Here is an 18,102-nt window from a genome sequence, read left to right on the forward strand (position 1 = left end):
CTAGCAAAGCCATTCAGGTATCAAAATGTTCAGCTCTTCAAGGACAGTCATTTCTAAACTTCATACTTTTGAAATATTTAGCTTTATTTTGACAATCTTGCCCCATTCAAATTAATGGGAAAATTGTACTTCAGCATACTTTCAGGTAAATATCCCTTTCACGTGTCAAAATGTTCAGCATTTTCAGGGCAATCTTTCAGCACACAGCATCCACACGCATTTTCGACAGGAAATGCATTTCTCTAGTTGATTATGATATTTCATCTCAATTTGAAGGATGTGGTTGGTAGACAATAAATTGCTTCCTCAAGTTTAGGTACCTTTGTGTTTCTTTCCCCTTTTCAGGATTTCCTCCTTGTCCCCGAATCTTAGCTGTATTATCATAGTTGGTCTTGGTTTTCTCTTGCAATATACAGTACATGTTCCATTTTTATTAAATGTTGGCTCCAACTCCAGTTTATCGATAAGCAGCTGTTTAACCTTTCCTTTTGTGGTTTGCTGTGTTGCTTCTTGCTTCAGGAATGCTCCTTATAATAATGGTATTCCTCTTGGATTGCATTTCCAGGGACTAGGATCTTGCAAAAAGTTTGTCAAAAGATGGATGCAAACTCACTAGACATACTCTTCAGGCTGACTAGTCATTAAGATTTCTGTCAACATCATCCCAGTCCTCCTGTGAGAACTGCAAACTGTTTTTTTTTTATCTCAAGAACATCCTTCATGATATTGTCAATCCTTTTTTGTTCATCTATAAATAGCTGAACAAATTATTTTAAAAGTTTCCCTTATAGTGCGACAAATTTTGTTAAAAACAAAAAAGCTTTCTGCAAATCGAGCAGTTCATGAATGGGGTGAAACAGCAGAGTTTTGGCTACAAATTGATCTTAGTTGCATCACTTGTTCTCTCACCGTAGTGAATCTTACTTGGATCCAGATCAGACCTTGGTGGATGGTAGATGTGATGGAGAGGTAGGCATTATGTATGGAGTTAGAAGCAAAAATAATAATAATAATCTAATATAATATATATCAGCATGTTTTAATAAAGAAACACATGTCAAAAGAGGTTTCAGTATTATTACAATAAATTTCATTTCTGTATGAAATATATTGATAATTGGTAATTTCCTTTCAACAATGATCTCTTATTAATTCTTGTTTCTTTTGACAGAGAGAGGAAAACTTTCTTTTCAGGATATATATGATAGTTTACACCATTTGGTGTCCAAAAGATATATGTATTTATGCTGTTAATCATAACCATACCATAATTATAGGCATAATGGATGAGTATTGTACTTTTTTGTTAAAAGTTGTGAAAGAGGAGTGGAGACAGAATGAAGAACTCTTCTTGAATCTTAACAAAATGTTATGAAGTGTAAAACACGACAGAAACCTAAACAGACAGAGAAAAATAATAGATCAAGGCAGGTCTGTGTGTTGGCAGAGGAGGCCTGAAGGGTTTTTCCTGTTTTACTGTGACCTACATATCACATGCACATGCAAACTTTTATGCAAATGCACAGTAGTGCTCGTTCCATGCTTGAAAACATGATCAGCCAGCCACTGAATCACACTATCCGGGAATAACCACAGTGTTTATAACCTGATTGTTACTGTTCAGTGCAGCAGCAGCAGTTTGCCACAACTGCAGTAAACAACACCAGTGAAGAAGAATGATAAACAGGAGAAACAAAGGCAGAATCCTTCAAGACACGGAGACAGACTATGAGCAGGATGATTACAATATGGAACTTTCATCTCTGAGTGATGCGACTGCACACACACTCCACAGACAGAGATAGATAACCCAGAGATTAGATAGCCTGCTTCTGCACAAACTGAAAACTGGTTCATGGATGTGATGTGGTGTCACTGAGACTAGAGATGTTCCACATTGGTCTGTTGGTGAACTAGAGCAGGTTCAAACAGACAGGTGGTTGTATCTATAGCTGCATCCACCACGATCTCAGAGCTGACAGAGGGCGTTAAGGAGATGATGGAAATACGACAGAACAGGTGCTGGGGTACTAACACAACCATAAAGCATATAAGAGAACGACAGCACTGATGAGGGTGATGTAGATAAAAGAGTGTAACAGGAACAGGCGATGGTTTGACAGAGTTCAAGGAGCCATTACGAAGCTGACTGGAGTGTGATGTAGTTAAGGGTGTGTGATAGAATTGACAGGCGTATGACAGTGTCGAAGATAGCGCGATTGAGATGCTGGGGGGACATGATGGAGCAGAGGAGGTGTGACAGGCCTGTTGAGGAAGCAGTCATGGAGCTGACAAATGAATGTGATGCAGGCAGGGAGATGTGGCTTAACTAATTCAGACTAATAGGCTGTTATTAGGCTACACTGGTCCTTTTGATTCTCATCCAGCTACAGAAAGTGGGCTGCTGGAACGCAGACAGAGGATTGATTTTTTTTATTTTTTTTATTTTTTTACATTTTATCAGCTCATCTTGAACAACAATCTGCTCATATTTTCAAACAAAAGCAACATAAGAACTGAAACCACCATGAATATGATGGCTGATAGATGTGCTGGGAGGCCTATGACAGGCCTAGTACTTGAGACTGTGCTCCACAATGTTTGCACCCTTCAGTGATTGTTCTATAATTACTTAAGTATTATGAGTGAATAATAAATAAGATTTGATTACATTGCCAAGTTTTAGTAACATTGTTTGGTTTCAACCCCAAATCAAAAAATGTTGGGAGAGTACTGTATGTAAAATCATAATTAAAATTGAAAATATTGATTTGTAAATCATCATCAATCATCATCACATTGAAAACAATACAGCAGCACATTTGATGCGATATCTCATCAACTTGATGCACAGATAATTTCCACATCAGTATTTTCAGTTTTAATTTTACATACCATCCCAACTTTTTCTGATTTGGGGTTCTATTTAAAAATGTACCTTTAGTTACTGAAGTTCTTCCAATTAAATGTAAAATCATTTATTGTTTCAATGTATGTGAATACAGTCTGTGCTCATAAAGCAGTTACAGTTAATTAGTTTTACTGCAAAAACAACAAAACCCAGTCACAGTGTCATACATAAATAAATGTCATATTTTCAGTTTTGACACTCAGAGTTTTTATTGAAAATATCGTATTTTTAATGGTTGGTTCTCAATCAGGGATAACTATTTTGTTTTGTCTTTGTGCTACATTTTTGATCATATATAAGTATTATAGTGTATATGATCAATTAGTGTGAAAATTGAGTAAATGCCCAATAGATTGTAATGATTTTCTAAAAACTGACACCTCATCTAAATCATCTTCACCATCCCTCTAAGAAAATGAATCGTTTGTATCTGACAGTGACTGTGTGTATGGGTCAGTTAGCGGTGAGTGAGCCTGCACTTTTGCAGGTTTGGCCTTAAGCACTCATTGCTATGACAACAGTCATGCAACAAATTTCAATCCAAATTAAATCAAGCTAATGTTATCCATGTGTGAAGAAAAGGTACTGATGTGCGTAACGGAAATAAAAGTGGTGTGACAGATGAGAAAAGGGCATTATGGAGATGACAGACCTAAGCAGTGTGACGGAACAGGGTGGGAGCATGATGAGCTACCCCGGCAGCTGATTAGCAAGATCAGATGTGTTCAGCCAGTCAAGAGCTGAAAGGCACCGACTCCCGATCGACTCAAAACCCCACACTTTAGCTGAGAGAGAAAATATGCAGCGTTGTGACTCCCCAGAACCAGGAGTGAGCACATAATCTCATCACTCAAAACAGCAGTGAAGTGTGATTGTTGCTTTAAGACACAGCAGGTGTCTAAATAACAAAAGGAAAGAACAACAGTGGAGATTTCATTCAAATAGAAAAATTCAAGTGTTATAATATGAACAGCAGTTCAGAAACATTTAGACTTTTCCAGTAGGCTGCTGTCGATGAGATCAACTAACAGATATGTTACTAGTATTAATTTTGGTACTTCAGTTTTAGTCTTAGTCTTATGAGGAAAATGTATATTAGTTTAAGGCAAATTTTACTCTTTTGAGTTTTGTTAGTTTTAGTTATATTTTAGTCAATAAACACTTTTTATCCTGCATATTTATTGTTTATATCATCTAAAGATTTTGAGGCTACAGCTGTCGCCGCCTTTGCTACAGTTGTACAGTTGTATATTATGATTGTAGTTGTTGTTCCCGTCTGTCGCCAGGCTTTTGGAAAAGGCTGTTTATTTGTTCACAGACAGAGTCCATGTCCCTCTGCTTTGCAACAACGACTGAACCCTGACCAGACACCCTCAACAGCAAATGACAGCAAAGTGTCACAACCGCTTGCAGCATTAGCTTGCACTAGCCTCCTCGTTTATCTATTTCCACCTCACCTCCAGCTCGCACTGAAAAATGAGTAAGCCGTGTTGATGTAAACAATATTCAGTTGATGCTTGGTCCTGGGTTAAAGAGCCTGTAAGGATGCAGTATTTAATGAGCATCTATAGACCTATTTTAAAAAAGAGTATTCAAGAAAATGTTCAACATATTAGGAAACACTCTTATTTACTTTCTTGCCAAAAAATATATGATAAGATCAATAATTTCATGTCTGTATGATAAATGCTGTGATAAGTGGTTAGTTTATCTTAGCATAAAAACTAGGAACAGGGGGTAATCTGGATCTCTCCAAAGGCAACAAAATCCACCTAACAGCACCTCTAAAGCTTAAGTATCAAACTTCCTTTGTTCTGACTGAAGCAACCAGTGAAGACTCCAGAAAGTTGCAGAAAGGACCAATTCTCTACTCTGAGATGCCTCAATATTACAAGCCCTGAGCATTCACTGTATGTGATGGATATGGTATTACCACTTCCCTTCTCTATACAAAAATGAGGCCAAAATATCCTGAATATGGTGGCTGCCATCTTGTTTTCTGCAACCAGACTCTGATTCTGTGTAGTGGCGATTAGAAGTAGAGTGCCAGAATCAGGGCGCCAATCAAAACTGTCAAATCAAGTGAAATACACCTCTTTTCACATATATCACAAAATAACTTATTAAAAACACATTTATCGGAAAAATTACCACTTGTACACAGTGTGATAGTATGTACCAAAAACCACAGAAATTGCAGTACCCCTGGGAAAAATTTGATTTGTACACTGAGATTTTATTATGGCTAATTTCCCAACTACTAACATGGAGGAGGAAATTTATGAGGGGCTGTCAGTCTGTCACTCAGTGGCCCTGAGACTATTACAGTAATTGATTAAAGAACATCCATAAAATAATAAAAAAAAGGCATCTCAAGAGTAAGCAAGTTCATGTCTAGAATCACCTCAAAATTGGTCCCTATTTGTGCAAAGCAAAAATCATTTAAAAGAATTCTTCAGCCAGAAAACATGGACATAGGGTTGTGTTACTTACGTGTGTTGCTTGGTTGTGAGTCCATAGGAATCATCATTTTGCTTCGTGTTCCCCTCCTGGCTGCCAGGGAGCGCTCCAGAGTGGAGATACTGCTGGACACCTCATCAGCATCTGCTCCTGGGACATTAAAACACTCAAATATTAAAACAGTTCAATCATTTTTTAATTTACATTTGTTCTGGCTGCCAAAAGAGAATTGAATAAATGAACTCAGATAACTGGAATTATTTATATATTTTCACTTAATAGATTTTTTTTTTCTTGATGAATCAGGCTGAATTAAACAGCCATTTTAATCAAGACCAATAATAGATATAAATTAATGACTTAGTACCATTGAAATGAAAAAAAGAAGAAATATGTAATATTTAAATGTGAAAAACTCAAATTATAAGTGGCATTTATAATTTCAGCATTGTAAACACCAAGGCGATTTTGGTGGAACTGAATAAATGAATGAGCAACCAGCTTGTACCTGAGTGGCTGTTTTTGCTGCCAATCTGGCTCTCTGATTGGCTGTGTGCCACCTGGAGGAGGTCCTGGCATGACTGGATGGGTGAATTGCGTCCTGATGGGGTGACACTAGGAGCTTTCTCCATGTTCTTCATCTCCATCTCTTCATGATGGATCCAGAGGTCAGGAGGTCGCAGGTCCTTCTGGCTGCCCTTCCTCTTACTGGCACTGTGGCTTGCTCTCTTCCTGTAAACAGGACCAGAGACACACAGAACCACAGTCAGAAACATGTTTATTAGCCATATATGTTTAAACACACATGGAATTTGATTCTGTTACAGAGGCCCTCAGTGTCCTTTTGTAACGCAACAAGAAAATAGGAAAATATGTGCATTTCAAGCAAGATAGAGCATAGGGAAAAAAGAGAAGATGTTATGCACACTGGATATATTTGGAATTTATTGCACTGGGGGCTGTGGTCACACAGTTAAGGAAATCAACAGGCAGGTAAGAAAGAAGGACAGACTCATTGACTAATTTTACTGTGTGCTGCTGACGCCAGGGGCAGAATGAAATTAGACTGAATGGGATTAAAAAGAAAGAAAATGAAACCATTTCCAGGTTTGCATAGGATAGGACAAACACTCATCTGAGACTGAAATTCTATGAGAAAACAAAACAAGCACAGATCATTTACCATCTGCCCTGACAGATGTTTACTGCCATAGCACATATGACTGAAACATCTTACTTCCTCTGCTGGGCTGAGGAGCGCCGGGTGCAGATGAGAGCCACAACCACGACCACGACCACAGTAACGGCTCCCACGGACACTACGATGATGACCAGGAGGTTGCTGTTCTTTTGAGGCGTGGCACTGCCATAAGGTGGATGCATCTGACCAATGGGAGACTCTGAAACAGAAAGAAAGAAAGAAAGAGAACTGGAACTTAAAGAGTTTTCATATTTAAAACCTTGCAAGTAATGCCAGAATGAAAATTTGCCATTGACAAATGATTTTTTGAGCATTCCTAAACAAAATACTGGCCTGAATTTGCAATGGAGTTTTTCATGTTCATCTTTAAATTAGTAGAAATGTAAACCTGAAAATGAAATTGCAAAGTAACTATTTTGTCAGGAATATGAAAGGGAAATAGCCTTATGCAAATTAAAAACCCAATAAAGGTGAAATGAAAAGCCAGTCTTAAATACAATATCTTTGTCAAAATGGCAGTGTTATGCTTAGGCGTGTACTAAAAATAAATTTATATATAGTTTTCGATTAAGAGTTAATTTTATGGGTTTTTGGCAGTAACAGTTTTTAATGTGAACATAAAAATTCATTAATTGATATGCAAAGAAATGGAGAATTATATTTGACTCCCGTTTAAGCATTGCATTTTAATATTGGTGGCCACTTCCACAGTGGGTGTCACACACATTGCGTTAGTTTACAACACTGAGAAGTGGAAACTGTTATGACATTTTCATTTAACATTTAAGTTTATTTTCTAATTATCTAAACTGATGTTTATTTGCATTTTGGAATGTGGAGAGGTGTGCATCAGTTCAGACAATGCAACTAAATACAGGCTAATGAATACATTTAATTTCTGTGATCAGCCTGATTTCAGTGATTTGGTTAATATAATCAGTTTATATTCAAAATAAAATTGTTATTATTATTCAGACTAAAGAAAGAAAGCTACACAATAAAAGCCTGCACAATGAATTCCAAAGGGTTTGGACTAGACTGAAAACATAAAGCTGCTACTGCTGCATTACCAATCAATACACAGTGTGTGTGTATGTGTGCGTGTGCTGGCATTGCTCATGTTGTGGGGACAGAATTGTATCTATACAGTTGTATTTTGGGTACTTGCCTTCCTAATGAAAACAAAATGTAAATCATTACATTTTAGAGTAAAGGCCTGGCTTAAGGTTAGGGTAAGGGTTACGGGCATTTAGTTGTGACAGTTAAGGTTAATGAATAGGGCTAAGGAATGTATTATGTTATTGAGTGTCCTCACAACTATAATTTGACCACCGTGTGTGTGTGTGAGTTTATGACAGGTGTAAAGGCAGAAAGGGGAATTCATGACACGCTCTGTCATTCATTAACTCGACCTTGGAGCACAGAAGGAGAAAACAGGAAGCACTGCAGGAGCATAAAGTTTGGATGAGAGGACAGGGAAATGTCTTAAAGAAAGAAAGAGAGAGAAGAGGCAAAAGTCAGAGAGAGGAAAGATAAAATAATGAAAAATTTTGGAGTAATAGCTGGTAGAGAATAAGTAAGACTCTTCATTTGGTCGTCACTCTCTATGAAAACCATAATCCATCACCTCTTATAACTGCAGCACAGAGATCACAGTATCACTCTTTCACTTCTTTTCTGAAGTTAGATGTTACTGTCTTCCTATCTTAAAGCTCATTGTAAAAGTTTGTTTTTTTAATTTCAAACAAATATGACTAATGTTTCAAAGTGGTAGTGGAATAGAGGTCATGAAGTCATTAAAAAATCAAATGGTTTAACTTCTGGGGATCAGGAATGTGACAGCAATTGGCAGACTGGAAGTCAAAACTGGCTAAAATATATATTGTATGCTGCTGTTGATATGAAGAGCATTAGCAACCTGTGCTGACATGCCCTTCAGCAAGGCACTCCCAGCTGAAGCCACAACAACATCAGTGAATCAACACAAGGGTGACAGGAAGTGCAAAAATCCTCATACCATCTGTAAATCCCAGCAAGGAAACAAAGCTGAGCAGCTACAAAGTTCAGCCCAAAGCTCAACACAACAATGCTCAAATGCAAGGTGATTACCCACTAATCTGTTATTAATAAAAATGGTGGTGTTAAAGGGCTGAAAACTCAGATGTGTACAACATTTACAGTATGTTTGTGTATAATGAGCAAGAGTAATGTGCAAAAGCTGTTGCTGTATTGGATGATGTGTTAATGAAATAATTACCATTATAAAGAAAACATACCAGTCTAAGTACTGACAGGTCTTCATCAAGGTTCAAATCCAGAGATAATGCCTGATTCATATTAGATTTACAAATATGAGTTTTCACCTTTTAAATAGTGTTCACATCAACACCTACATCATAGTTATGACTGCTAACTTAGATTTTTTTTTAAAGCTCAGCTATCTTTAATAGCATGAACAAGCTGGACCTAATCATATGAGTAGACTACAGACTACAAATGCAGAGACCCGTTGAACAGAAGTGTGACCTGATGGGACAGGTTGGAGGTGAATCTTGGTTTTTCAAGAGTGATGAAGCTGTGACACCATGTTAAAGATGAAATACTGCTATGCTGAACGATGAGGCTTCATTTTCACAGACCCACCATAAAGCCAGAGGAAGGCAGAGGTCAGAGAGGATGAATTTACGATTACTAACAAAATGTTAACAGTCTCCCTCTCTCTCTATTACACACACACATGCCGCTTTACTGTCCTCCAATGAGACACAGAATCACTGCCAGCTACAGACCCTGACCTCTGACTCTCTCTGTAGGAGGAGAAACAGGACAGTTTTTCTTCATGCAGAAATGAGAAAAGACAGTTATAGTGATGTCCATGATTTGTGGTATTAGCAACAGCTTTAGCTTTAGCAGTAGTTTCAGGGCTATTAGCATCAGCAGAATATTTCCATTTGCATTAGGCATGAGTATAACCTTTCCATTAAAATTTGTAATTTTGTCAGCAGCTACTAAATTTATATTGGCTGTGTATTATCATGCATGTGTATTCAGGTTAACATGAACATTTGTGTTGGTATGAGGTTAAATAGCAGCATTAGCATGAGTATAAAGGCTACTTTTATGATATTAGAATCAGAATCAGCTTTATTGGCCAGGTGTGTTGGACACACAAGGAATTTGACTGTGGTACAGCGGCTCTCAATGTGTACAAGTCCTTATGTAAGGCAGCAGTGGGCAAGTAAACAGTGTAAGGCTGAAAACAGAAGTAAAAAAGTAATGTGCAATCAAGCAAAGGAATGTGCATTAGGAATAAAAATAAAGTACTATATACACACAGTCTGGATTTCCATTACTGTTAGTACTAACAATAAGATCACTTAATGTTCGTATTGGTTTGAATATTGTAATGGGACAAAATAACACCTGACACATTTAATCACTTGGTGTCCTCAGTCCCTAAACATCTTTTAAGTGTTGTGAAAAGGAACAGCAACATCACATCGTGGTAAATGCTTTACTGTCCCACCTTTTTTTTGGAATGTGTTGCAGGCATCAGGACTAAAGTGAGTGTTTATTTTGAAAAAAGAATAAAGTTGATGAGGTATCACATCATATAATGTGCTGCTGCATTGTTTTCAATGTAACATTGTAACATTCACTCTTTGAACTGCTGCAGTCAGGTAGACGGCTCAGAGCAATCAAATCAAGGACCACTAGATTCAAGAATAGTTTTTACCCAACAGCAGTTACCACACTTAATACTGCTAAAATATAATATGCCTGTGTGTGTGAAGGTGGGGGTGGGGGTGGGGTGACGTGAGAGGTCTATTGTTTATTTCGTTGTTCTAGCACTTAAGTTTTTTATATGGTCTTATTTCATATGTTATGTTTTTTTCTATTGCTGTACCGACTGGAGGTCACTCCAAAATTTTGTTATATGTGTTACAATGGCAATAAGGGATTATTTTATCTAACACAGGACACAGATGATTTACACATCACTGTTTTCAGTTTTAGTTTTGATTTTATATACCGTCCCTACTTTTTCTGATGTGGAGTTGTAGTTGGAAGACCTGAAGAAGAAGCTCTTTATGTTATTCTACTTCTATCTACCTTTGGCCAGATTGCTTTTCTCCCATAGTTAGGGCTGGCTCAGGTGACTCTGAGCTTTTCCTTAGTTATGCTGCTGTAGGCCTAGATGGCTAGGGGGCTCCCATGATACTCTCCGTTCTTCTCCTCCCCTTTCCTCCCCATGCAATTATGCCATTAACTTTCTGTTTCCTCTCTCTCTCCCTGTACGTTTCTGCAGGCATCCCGGGCTCCGGATCTGTATGTTTCTGATTAGCAGGCACCAGTCACATTAACCTGCCCAGTGTTTGTTGTTTCCTGTTGCTTTTCTCTCTCTCTCTCTCTCACTCTCTCTCTCTGTCTCATGCACTCTCTTTCTCACTATCCACTCACCCCAACTAATCAAGGCAGATGGCAGCCCAGTACTTGCTCAAAGGGTGAAGCTTTTATTAATACTGTAAAATATAGACCTTACTATGTAAAGTCCCTTGAGGTTATTTTTGTTGTGATTTGGCACTATACAAACCACAGTGAACTGAACTGAACTGAACTGAATTGAACTGAAGATGCACTTTCTGGCTCAAGCAACCTCATGTTGTTCTTCAATTGCTGATGATGACTCCTACTATTCCCAAACATTGGCTCTTCAGAAGCAGACCCCATACTACCCTCTGTATGATGCTTTCCACACCATATTCTTCTACTGCCAACCACTGTAACCCCACCACCTCTGACAGAGGAGACTGAGGTGGTGACGCAGCCAGAAGAATCCTTCAAATCTCTAAACACACTTCCAGAAGAGAATTCCCAATCATCAGCCAAGGGCCAAACCTCCTCCCTAAAATATAACCAACGATGGCCATTTTTCTTTCATCAAAAAGAAAGGGGGAAATAACAAAGGGATAAAGCAAAAATAGGACCATATAACAACAACAACTATATCATAACAGATGAATAATATTCCAATTGGATACGCTGGTGCTGTTTTATTTTAAAAAACTAGAAGCTCATAGCTTTCTCCGTTACTGTCTTGTATCAAATTATTATCAAACATAGTTGTTTTTGTCATTATATTAGAAATTACAAGCTGAAGATTCATAAGCCACCATACCCTTTGATCCTGTTTCTCCGTAACTACTTTTTAGTTTGTAAAAACACTGATTTATGGCAAGATTGTAAATCTAATTAAGTTTTCCTACCAGAGGCAATAAAACAAGAAACAAGAAACAGTGCTAACAGACTGTAAATCAGTGAGCTGTAGCTTCTTGTCAGGATGCAGCAAGTCATTAAAAGTAAGTTTAGACATGACTGAGTTGAGTAATCAAAGAAAACAACTGAGGTGCTCTGATGATGTGATGATGCTGCAGAATGTCACACACACACACACACACAATCAGCTCAGCTCCCAGGAGATTTGGCCTGATTGCTGTATCAGGCACAATAATGAATCCAAATGTAATTATACTTTCTGAGAGTCAGACTTAGTCAAGCATTCGAACAGTGTGTGTCTGCACGTGTGTTACCATTGATGCTGCTCCTGTCAATCAGGTTGGTGTCAGACGGCCAGAAGGCATGGTCCCCACCTCGACCTGAAAGACGAGAAATAAACAGGAGCATCATGAAAGAACAAAAGAGAGAAAGGAAGAAAACAATGGGGAGGGAATAGAAAAGCTTAGAATTACCTTGTAGATGGAACAGCAAAATCAGACAGAGATACACAGTACAGTAAATCACTTTACACACACACAGGTCATACATGTGCTGATTGTATGTGTGTAGTTCCCTCCTCAGAGTGCACTTAGTCCAAATGTTCAGGTTTTATCCACCTTCCTGAATACTAACAATTCAATGGGGATTTGGTTTCCACAGTAATGACTTGCAGGTGTCTACACCATCAGACAACTAAAGATGAATGTTATGAGCAAGACCATATTACCACCAAAGAGCCCCAAGGGTTCCAAATTTCCCAAACTCAGTGTTTGACAATTGCTTTTAATAATTTGATTAATTTGGTTAAGAATACGCCCCACTAAAATACAATATCAAGTGGGTCCTGGATTACTACCCAATTTTGTATCCCTGTCCTGTAAAGACACATTTTCAACATTTTTTACTGTCTTAGTTTATATTGTGTTGTGTGGCCTACAGTCAACTGTGTAGCTGAAGGCCTGGGCACATATACAGTACAACGCACGGAGGGCAGGAGGTGGATATGTTTATTAAAGGTTCAGAGACAGATTGAGGTTCTTTATCCGCTATTCAAACAATCCTTGTTGCATTCTGTCATTTACTTTTCTCTTTCATCCACGTCCAGGGAGATTAGCTACAGCACCATGGGCTGTAAATTTCTCGACAATGTTGCACACAGTGGACACAGGAACAGTCTAGAGATGGACCTGTAGCCTTGAGAGTGTTCATGCTTTTCCACTATTGTGGTTCTCAAATCCTCAGACAATTCTTTGCTCTTCTTTCTTTCATATGACACAAAGACTGAGTCAACTTTTCTCCATTTTAATTGGTTGCAAGTGTGATTTCTATATTGGCAGTAGCTGTTGATTGCTACAGGCAAGTTTCATTACAGATTACGGGAGCATCATAGGCTTGAAATACAACTATTTCTGATGATTTTGAAAAGGTGTTAATAATTCTGTCCAGTCCATATTTGGAGTTCTGTGTGGAATGGATCAGATTTTGTGTTTTTCCAATGCAAACAAAAGAAATAAACATGAAAATACCAAAGAATTTGTGACTGCAACAGTTTTCTGGAAGAAGTGGTGCATTATCTGACAGAAATGTAAGGGTGCCATGCCTGTATGTTTGAAGCAAACCCAATCAGAGGTACTGTATGTGAAAAAGGCCCCTCAGTGATAAAATATACACACCAGTCAGCATACTGGGTATGCACATAAGAAAAAATATGTTTGAGTGGAGGGGTCTTTAAGTAAGTTTGGAACACTGGAGGAGAAAATCTTAAGAGGAGGTCAGAAACATATCATCAGAGAGGCTGCTACAGGACATAGACCAGTAACTGATGAAAGAGATTTTTACAAAATGTACATTGTCACTACCGTCAGTAGACTGAACCGAAAAATCTCCACATCTCAAACTCACTTAAATTCAGATACAATACATAATTCTCTCATATTTTAAAGCTAAAAGCAGGCTTTCTCTTCTCCCACCATCCAGCAGCAGCAGTTGTAGTGAGTTTTGGTGCCTTAAAATATTAAACAGATTTGAAGTGTTCTTGCAGTTTGAAGCCACAGAAACCAGCACCTGAATTTTAAAATCTTCATGTTTACGAAAATATACACACACATTAATTAATTTTCTTGTCAGTCAGTCTGTGTGTGCTTTCAACAGTGTGTACATCCGTGTGTGTTTGTTTTTACAGTGATGGCCCACAGTAACAGGGCTGAACATCAATCTTCCTTCCTCCCCTGACAACACTTCTGATTTATATGGAGAGGGACCGCAGTGTGAACATGTGTACATACCACACACACATGCACACATGCACGCACATCTGTCAGAGACAAACAGCACCATTTAAACCCTGACACCAAAGCTGAGTGTCTCTGGTTCAGTGTCCCAATGCATGAATCGCTTCACTGCACTTGCTGCACTGAAAATTTGTGCATTTGGAGACAGGACGTATTGACCTGACAGTAGCTCCAGATTCATTCTAAGCCGAGTTTCAAGCACTGAAACCTCTAGGCAGATTACACCAATCAGCCATTACATTATCAATCAATCAATCAATAAATCAAAATGTATTTATACAAAGCTTTGTTGACCAAAGTACTTTACATAATTAAAATAAAAATATATAAAACTCACTCATGATAAAAATTTAAAGCCAAAGAAGAAATTAAACACAAATGAAATAAAACCAAACAATGAAGAATATCTGACTCCACTAGGCATTAAAAGCCATGGAAAATAAATAAGCAAAGATTTAAAAACAGCCAGGTCTTTGGTGGATCTAACATTAAGATGTAGACTGTTCCAAAGTTTAGGGGTCTCCATGGCAAAACTACAATCGCCCCAGGGTTTGTACCTAGACCTCGGTACCTCAAGAAAAAACAGACTTGATGACCTACGGAGTGTTGCTGACTTGTGCCATTGTCTCAGATCACTGAGGTAAGCAAGCAGTATCCCCTCCTTTTCTCCCTTTGCTCCTCTTTGCCCCTCCTGTCTGTGAAACTAGGTCATATGTGATCAATTGTGGCAGTCAGGTAGTGGAGCAGTTATAACTGGCTCCAGAACTAATGTATATAGAATATAGAGCCCATGGAGCTTTGATAGTTGAACAACTTCCCACTTTTCTAGTTCTGTCAATGACGTAAATTTTAACAACTTCTCACTAAAATGCTACACGGACTGCAGCGTTATGTGCGACATAAACTGGACCAAGACTGAGCAAAAATGAGCAGAATTACTTCATTAGCTAAACCAGGAAAACATGCTGGTTTCTGTTAAATGGACAGCAAAACACTAACATTGCAGTTAATATTATGGGTGATTGGTGTACTTTGTTAATGACAAATGAACAACAAGAGCTAGGACAGTTTCTATGTCACTGAGTCCAATCTAGGGTGAGAGTTGTGTTGGCATTCTCAGTACAAATTCACAGCACATTGACTGTCTTCAAGTTAGATGTGAAGCAGCTGGGATGAAAATCAACACATTCAAGTCTGAGGTTGTGGTACCGTTAGCCTCAACCACACTTTGTGATTACTACCAAATAGAAAATATTAGCATGCAAAAAGGCTGAACTGAAATGGTGAATAAGATCACACCCGCTTAGCATCAACACCGTAGCACTGTCATTGAGAGCATGTTAGCATGATGAATGTGTTAAGCATGCTAAAATTAGCATTAGCCCAAAGCACTGCTGTGTAGTCTCACAGCACCCTTAGAGTCAGTGTTGATTTTTGGTTTAAGCCCAGCATGCACTGGGGCTGTCTGCAGGTACAGTATATGCTATGCCTGATGTCACAACACTGCATGAAGATACTTTCTGTGCATATCATCAATTTAACTAATGGTAATGGGGGATCTGTTTCAGAATAATACTAATGTTCCTTACACTTTAAATTCAAAGACTTAAGAAAAGATATTAAACATTACAACTATAAAACCATTGATCATGTTGTCTGTGCTGCTGAGATTTCAAAGTTTAATGAAGCAAATTAAAAAAGTTTTGAGAAGTCATCAGCATCAAGTCTTGTTTGTTGCAGCTGATCAACAGAACCAGAGAACACAACATTAATTATGGCTGAGTTAATTGATGAACTTAAATATGATAAACAGCATCTTCCCATCACCACTCATATGTCTGATGATGATTTCAAAAGCCTCCTTGTCCTCTCTCGCTCAAAAGAAAAATTATTTATGCCATCCTATTAACAAACAACTTTCCTTCAGCTTGATGAGTCAAGCTTGTTTACATAACAAGAAAAATTAATCCAGCTTCCTGCTTTTGCATTTTCCTGCCTTTTTTTCTCCTTTGATTTTTCATCAGTACATCTGTCTTTGCTTCATCCTTTTCTATTTCTCCTTTCTATTCTCCACTTTTTACTCTTTAGGGAGGTAACAACTACCCATCATTGATAATCACTGACATCTGAATGAGTCTGGACACAGTTCACAGGGACACCAAGCACATATGTGATTGCATTTCACTTATAAATGGCACTAAAATGTAAATATAACTTTGAAACAACTGTAGATCAATTGCGTTTTGTGCAATCTATGATTAGCACAAGAGACTGACAAGACTTGCATGGTGCATGCGTGGATTAAAAATCTAACTTCAGCATTACTTTGAAACTCAGTGGAGAATTTATGAGGGCATCTGTAAATCCTGTAATACTGCATACAATCACATGGTCATCAAGTGGTGCTGCAGTTGCACTTTTAGCATAAACAGTAACTTTTGAATCACAGGATGTCACAATTTACTCACAAATATGTGATGCAATTCAAGATCAATCTGCTTAGGCTAAGCAACAATATAAATCAGACATGAAACTGGCGTTCAGATGTCGTCAGATTAATGGAACAAAGTGCATGTCTGAAAGGGGCTATTGACACAATGCATTCCCAAGCCCCTTACCTTTACCTTAACTATCAAAACTAAATGTGTGATCCCAACTCTAACACTAAACCTGATACTAGCCTGAAACCTAAATCCATAAATAACCCTTTGAAGTTGTAGGTGCCTGGTAGGTGTCTCTGCAAGGTGCCCAGAGTTCAAACTAAACAAGGTGAAAATGCTTTTAGCTATTACGCTGCCCACAGCTGGAACCTGCTCCCATTAGAATTTAGATCTGCCCCAAATGTAGCCTCTTTTAAAACTAAGCTTAATTCAACCCAAGTTTTTACTTTATCTCTTTTAATTTCTGCTTTTATTTTTCTTTCCTTAACCCAGTGATTTTTTACTTTTACTTTGCATTTAATGTGTTAATCTAATTTGCATTCTAAAGTGTTATTGATATATGTATTTTAATGTTCTGTTTGCATTTTGAATGTATTTTAATGATTTACCTTTCTGTGTGCATTGTGTTAAGCACTTTGAATTGCCTTTGTGTATGAAAATGTGCTGTACAAATAAACTTTTCTTGCCTTGTGAGGACTGTCCTTACATCAGTGGCATCTAAAAAAAAAATTGGTCTCACACACACGCTGTGTTTTTATTCCTTGTGGGGCCTTTATATTGACGTACATTCATTTCCTGTAGACTTATCCTAACCTTAACCATAACCACTACTTGCCTAACACCTAACCTTGACCCTAACACCTAAACCATGTTGCCACCCTAAAATTTAGAGACCAACCTCTGGTCCCCACAAGGATGGCTGAGTCCCCACAATGTGAGTGTGTTAACAGGTTTTGGTCCCCATAATGTAAGACATACACACAGGAAAAAACCTACCTTGATCATTGGCCATCTTATCAGGATGCTCCACTGAAAGAGAAAAAAGAGAGAGTCATAAAATGTATAAAATATAAAACAAAAGAATGCTTTTAAAAACAAAGCAGGTCTTAAGGTACACAAACACACACACACACACACACATGCACAGACCTTTGGCAGTCCTGAAGTGGACAGGCTCAGACAGCGGGCCCACTCCTTTGGCATTCTTGGCCTGAATCCTGAAGTAATAAACGGTGTCAAGGTTCAGATTAGCCACCTGGTGGGTCAGCCGGTCGCCACTGATCGCCTCCATCACCCAGTCATCTATGGGCATGTTCTTATCCAGCGTGTAGTAGAGGATGTAACCTGCCAGACAATCAGTTATACAATGAACACAGATGCTAGAGATTCTTCAATCTATCTATTTATCTATATTCTTAACATCAAATGAAACTGAACATAGATCTAAAAATACCCCATACTACATATTTGAGGTGTATAAACATTTAAATAAATAAATGCTGTATATATATATATATATAT

General features: G+C 38.0%; 1 protein-coding gene across 1 annotated transcript in view; it reads right to left on the bottom strand.

Moving 5' to 3' along the window:
• dcc (DCC netrin 1 receptor) overlaps positions 1 to 18,102 on the bottom strand; it is a 270,121-nt gene that overhangs the window by 43,265 nt on the left and 208,754 nt on the right. Inside the window, exons 21-26 of the mRNA XM_020601173.1 lie at positions 17,731 to 17,925; positions 17,578 to 17,610; positions 12,164 to 12,229; positions 6,609 to 6,771; positions 5,880 to 6,103; positions 5,405 to 5,521 (exon numbers count right to left, since the gene is read on the bottom strand). Of these exons, the coding sequence (XP_020456829.1) occupies positions 5,405 to 5,521; positions 5,880 to 6,103; positions 6,609 to 6,771; positions 12,164 to 12,229; positions 17,578 to 17,610; positions 17,731 to 17,925 (798 nt within the window). The remainder of the gene's footprint in view (positions 1 to 5,404; positions 5,522 to 5,879; positions 6,104 to 6,608; positions 6,772 to 12,163; positions 12,230 to 17,577; positions 17,611 to 17,730; positions 17,926 to 18,102) is intronic.

The sequence above is a fragment of the Monopterus albus genome, unplaced genomic scaffold (genome assembly GCF_001952655.1).
Source record: "Monopterus albus unplaced genomic scaffold, M_albus_1.0 scaffold50.1, whole genome shotgun sequence".
NCBI classification, from domain to species: domain Eukaryota; kingdom Metazoa; phylum Chordata; class Actinopteri; order Synbranchiformes; family Synbranchidae; genus Monopterus; species Monopterus albus.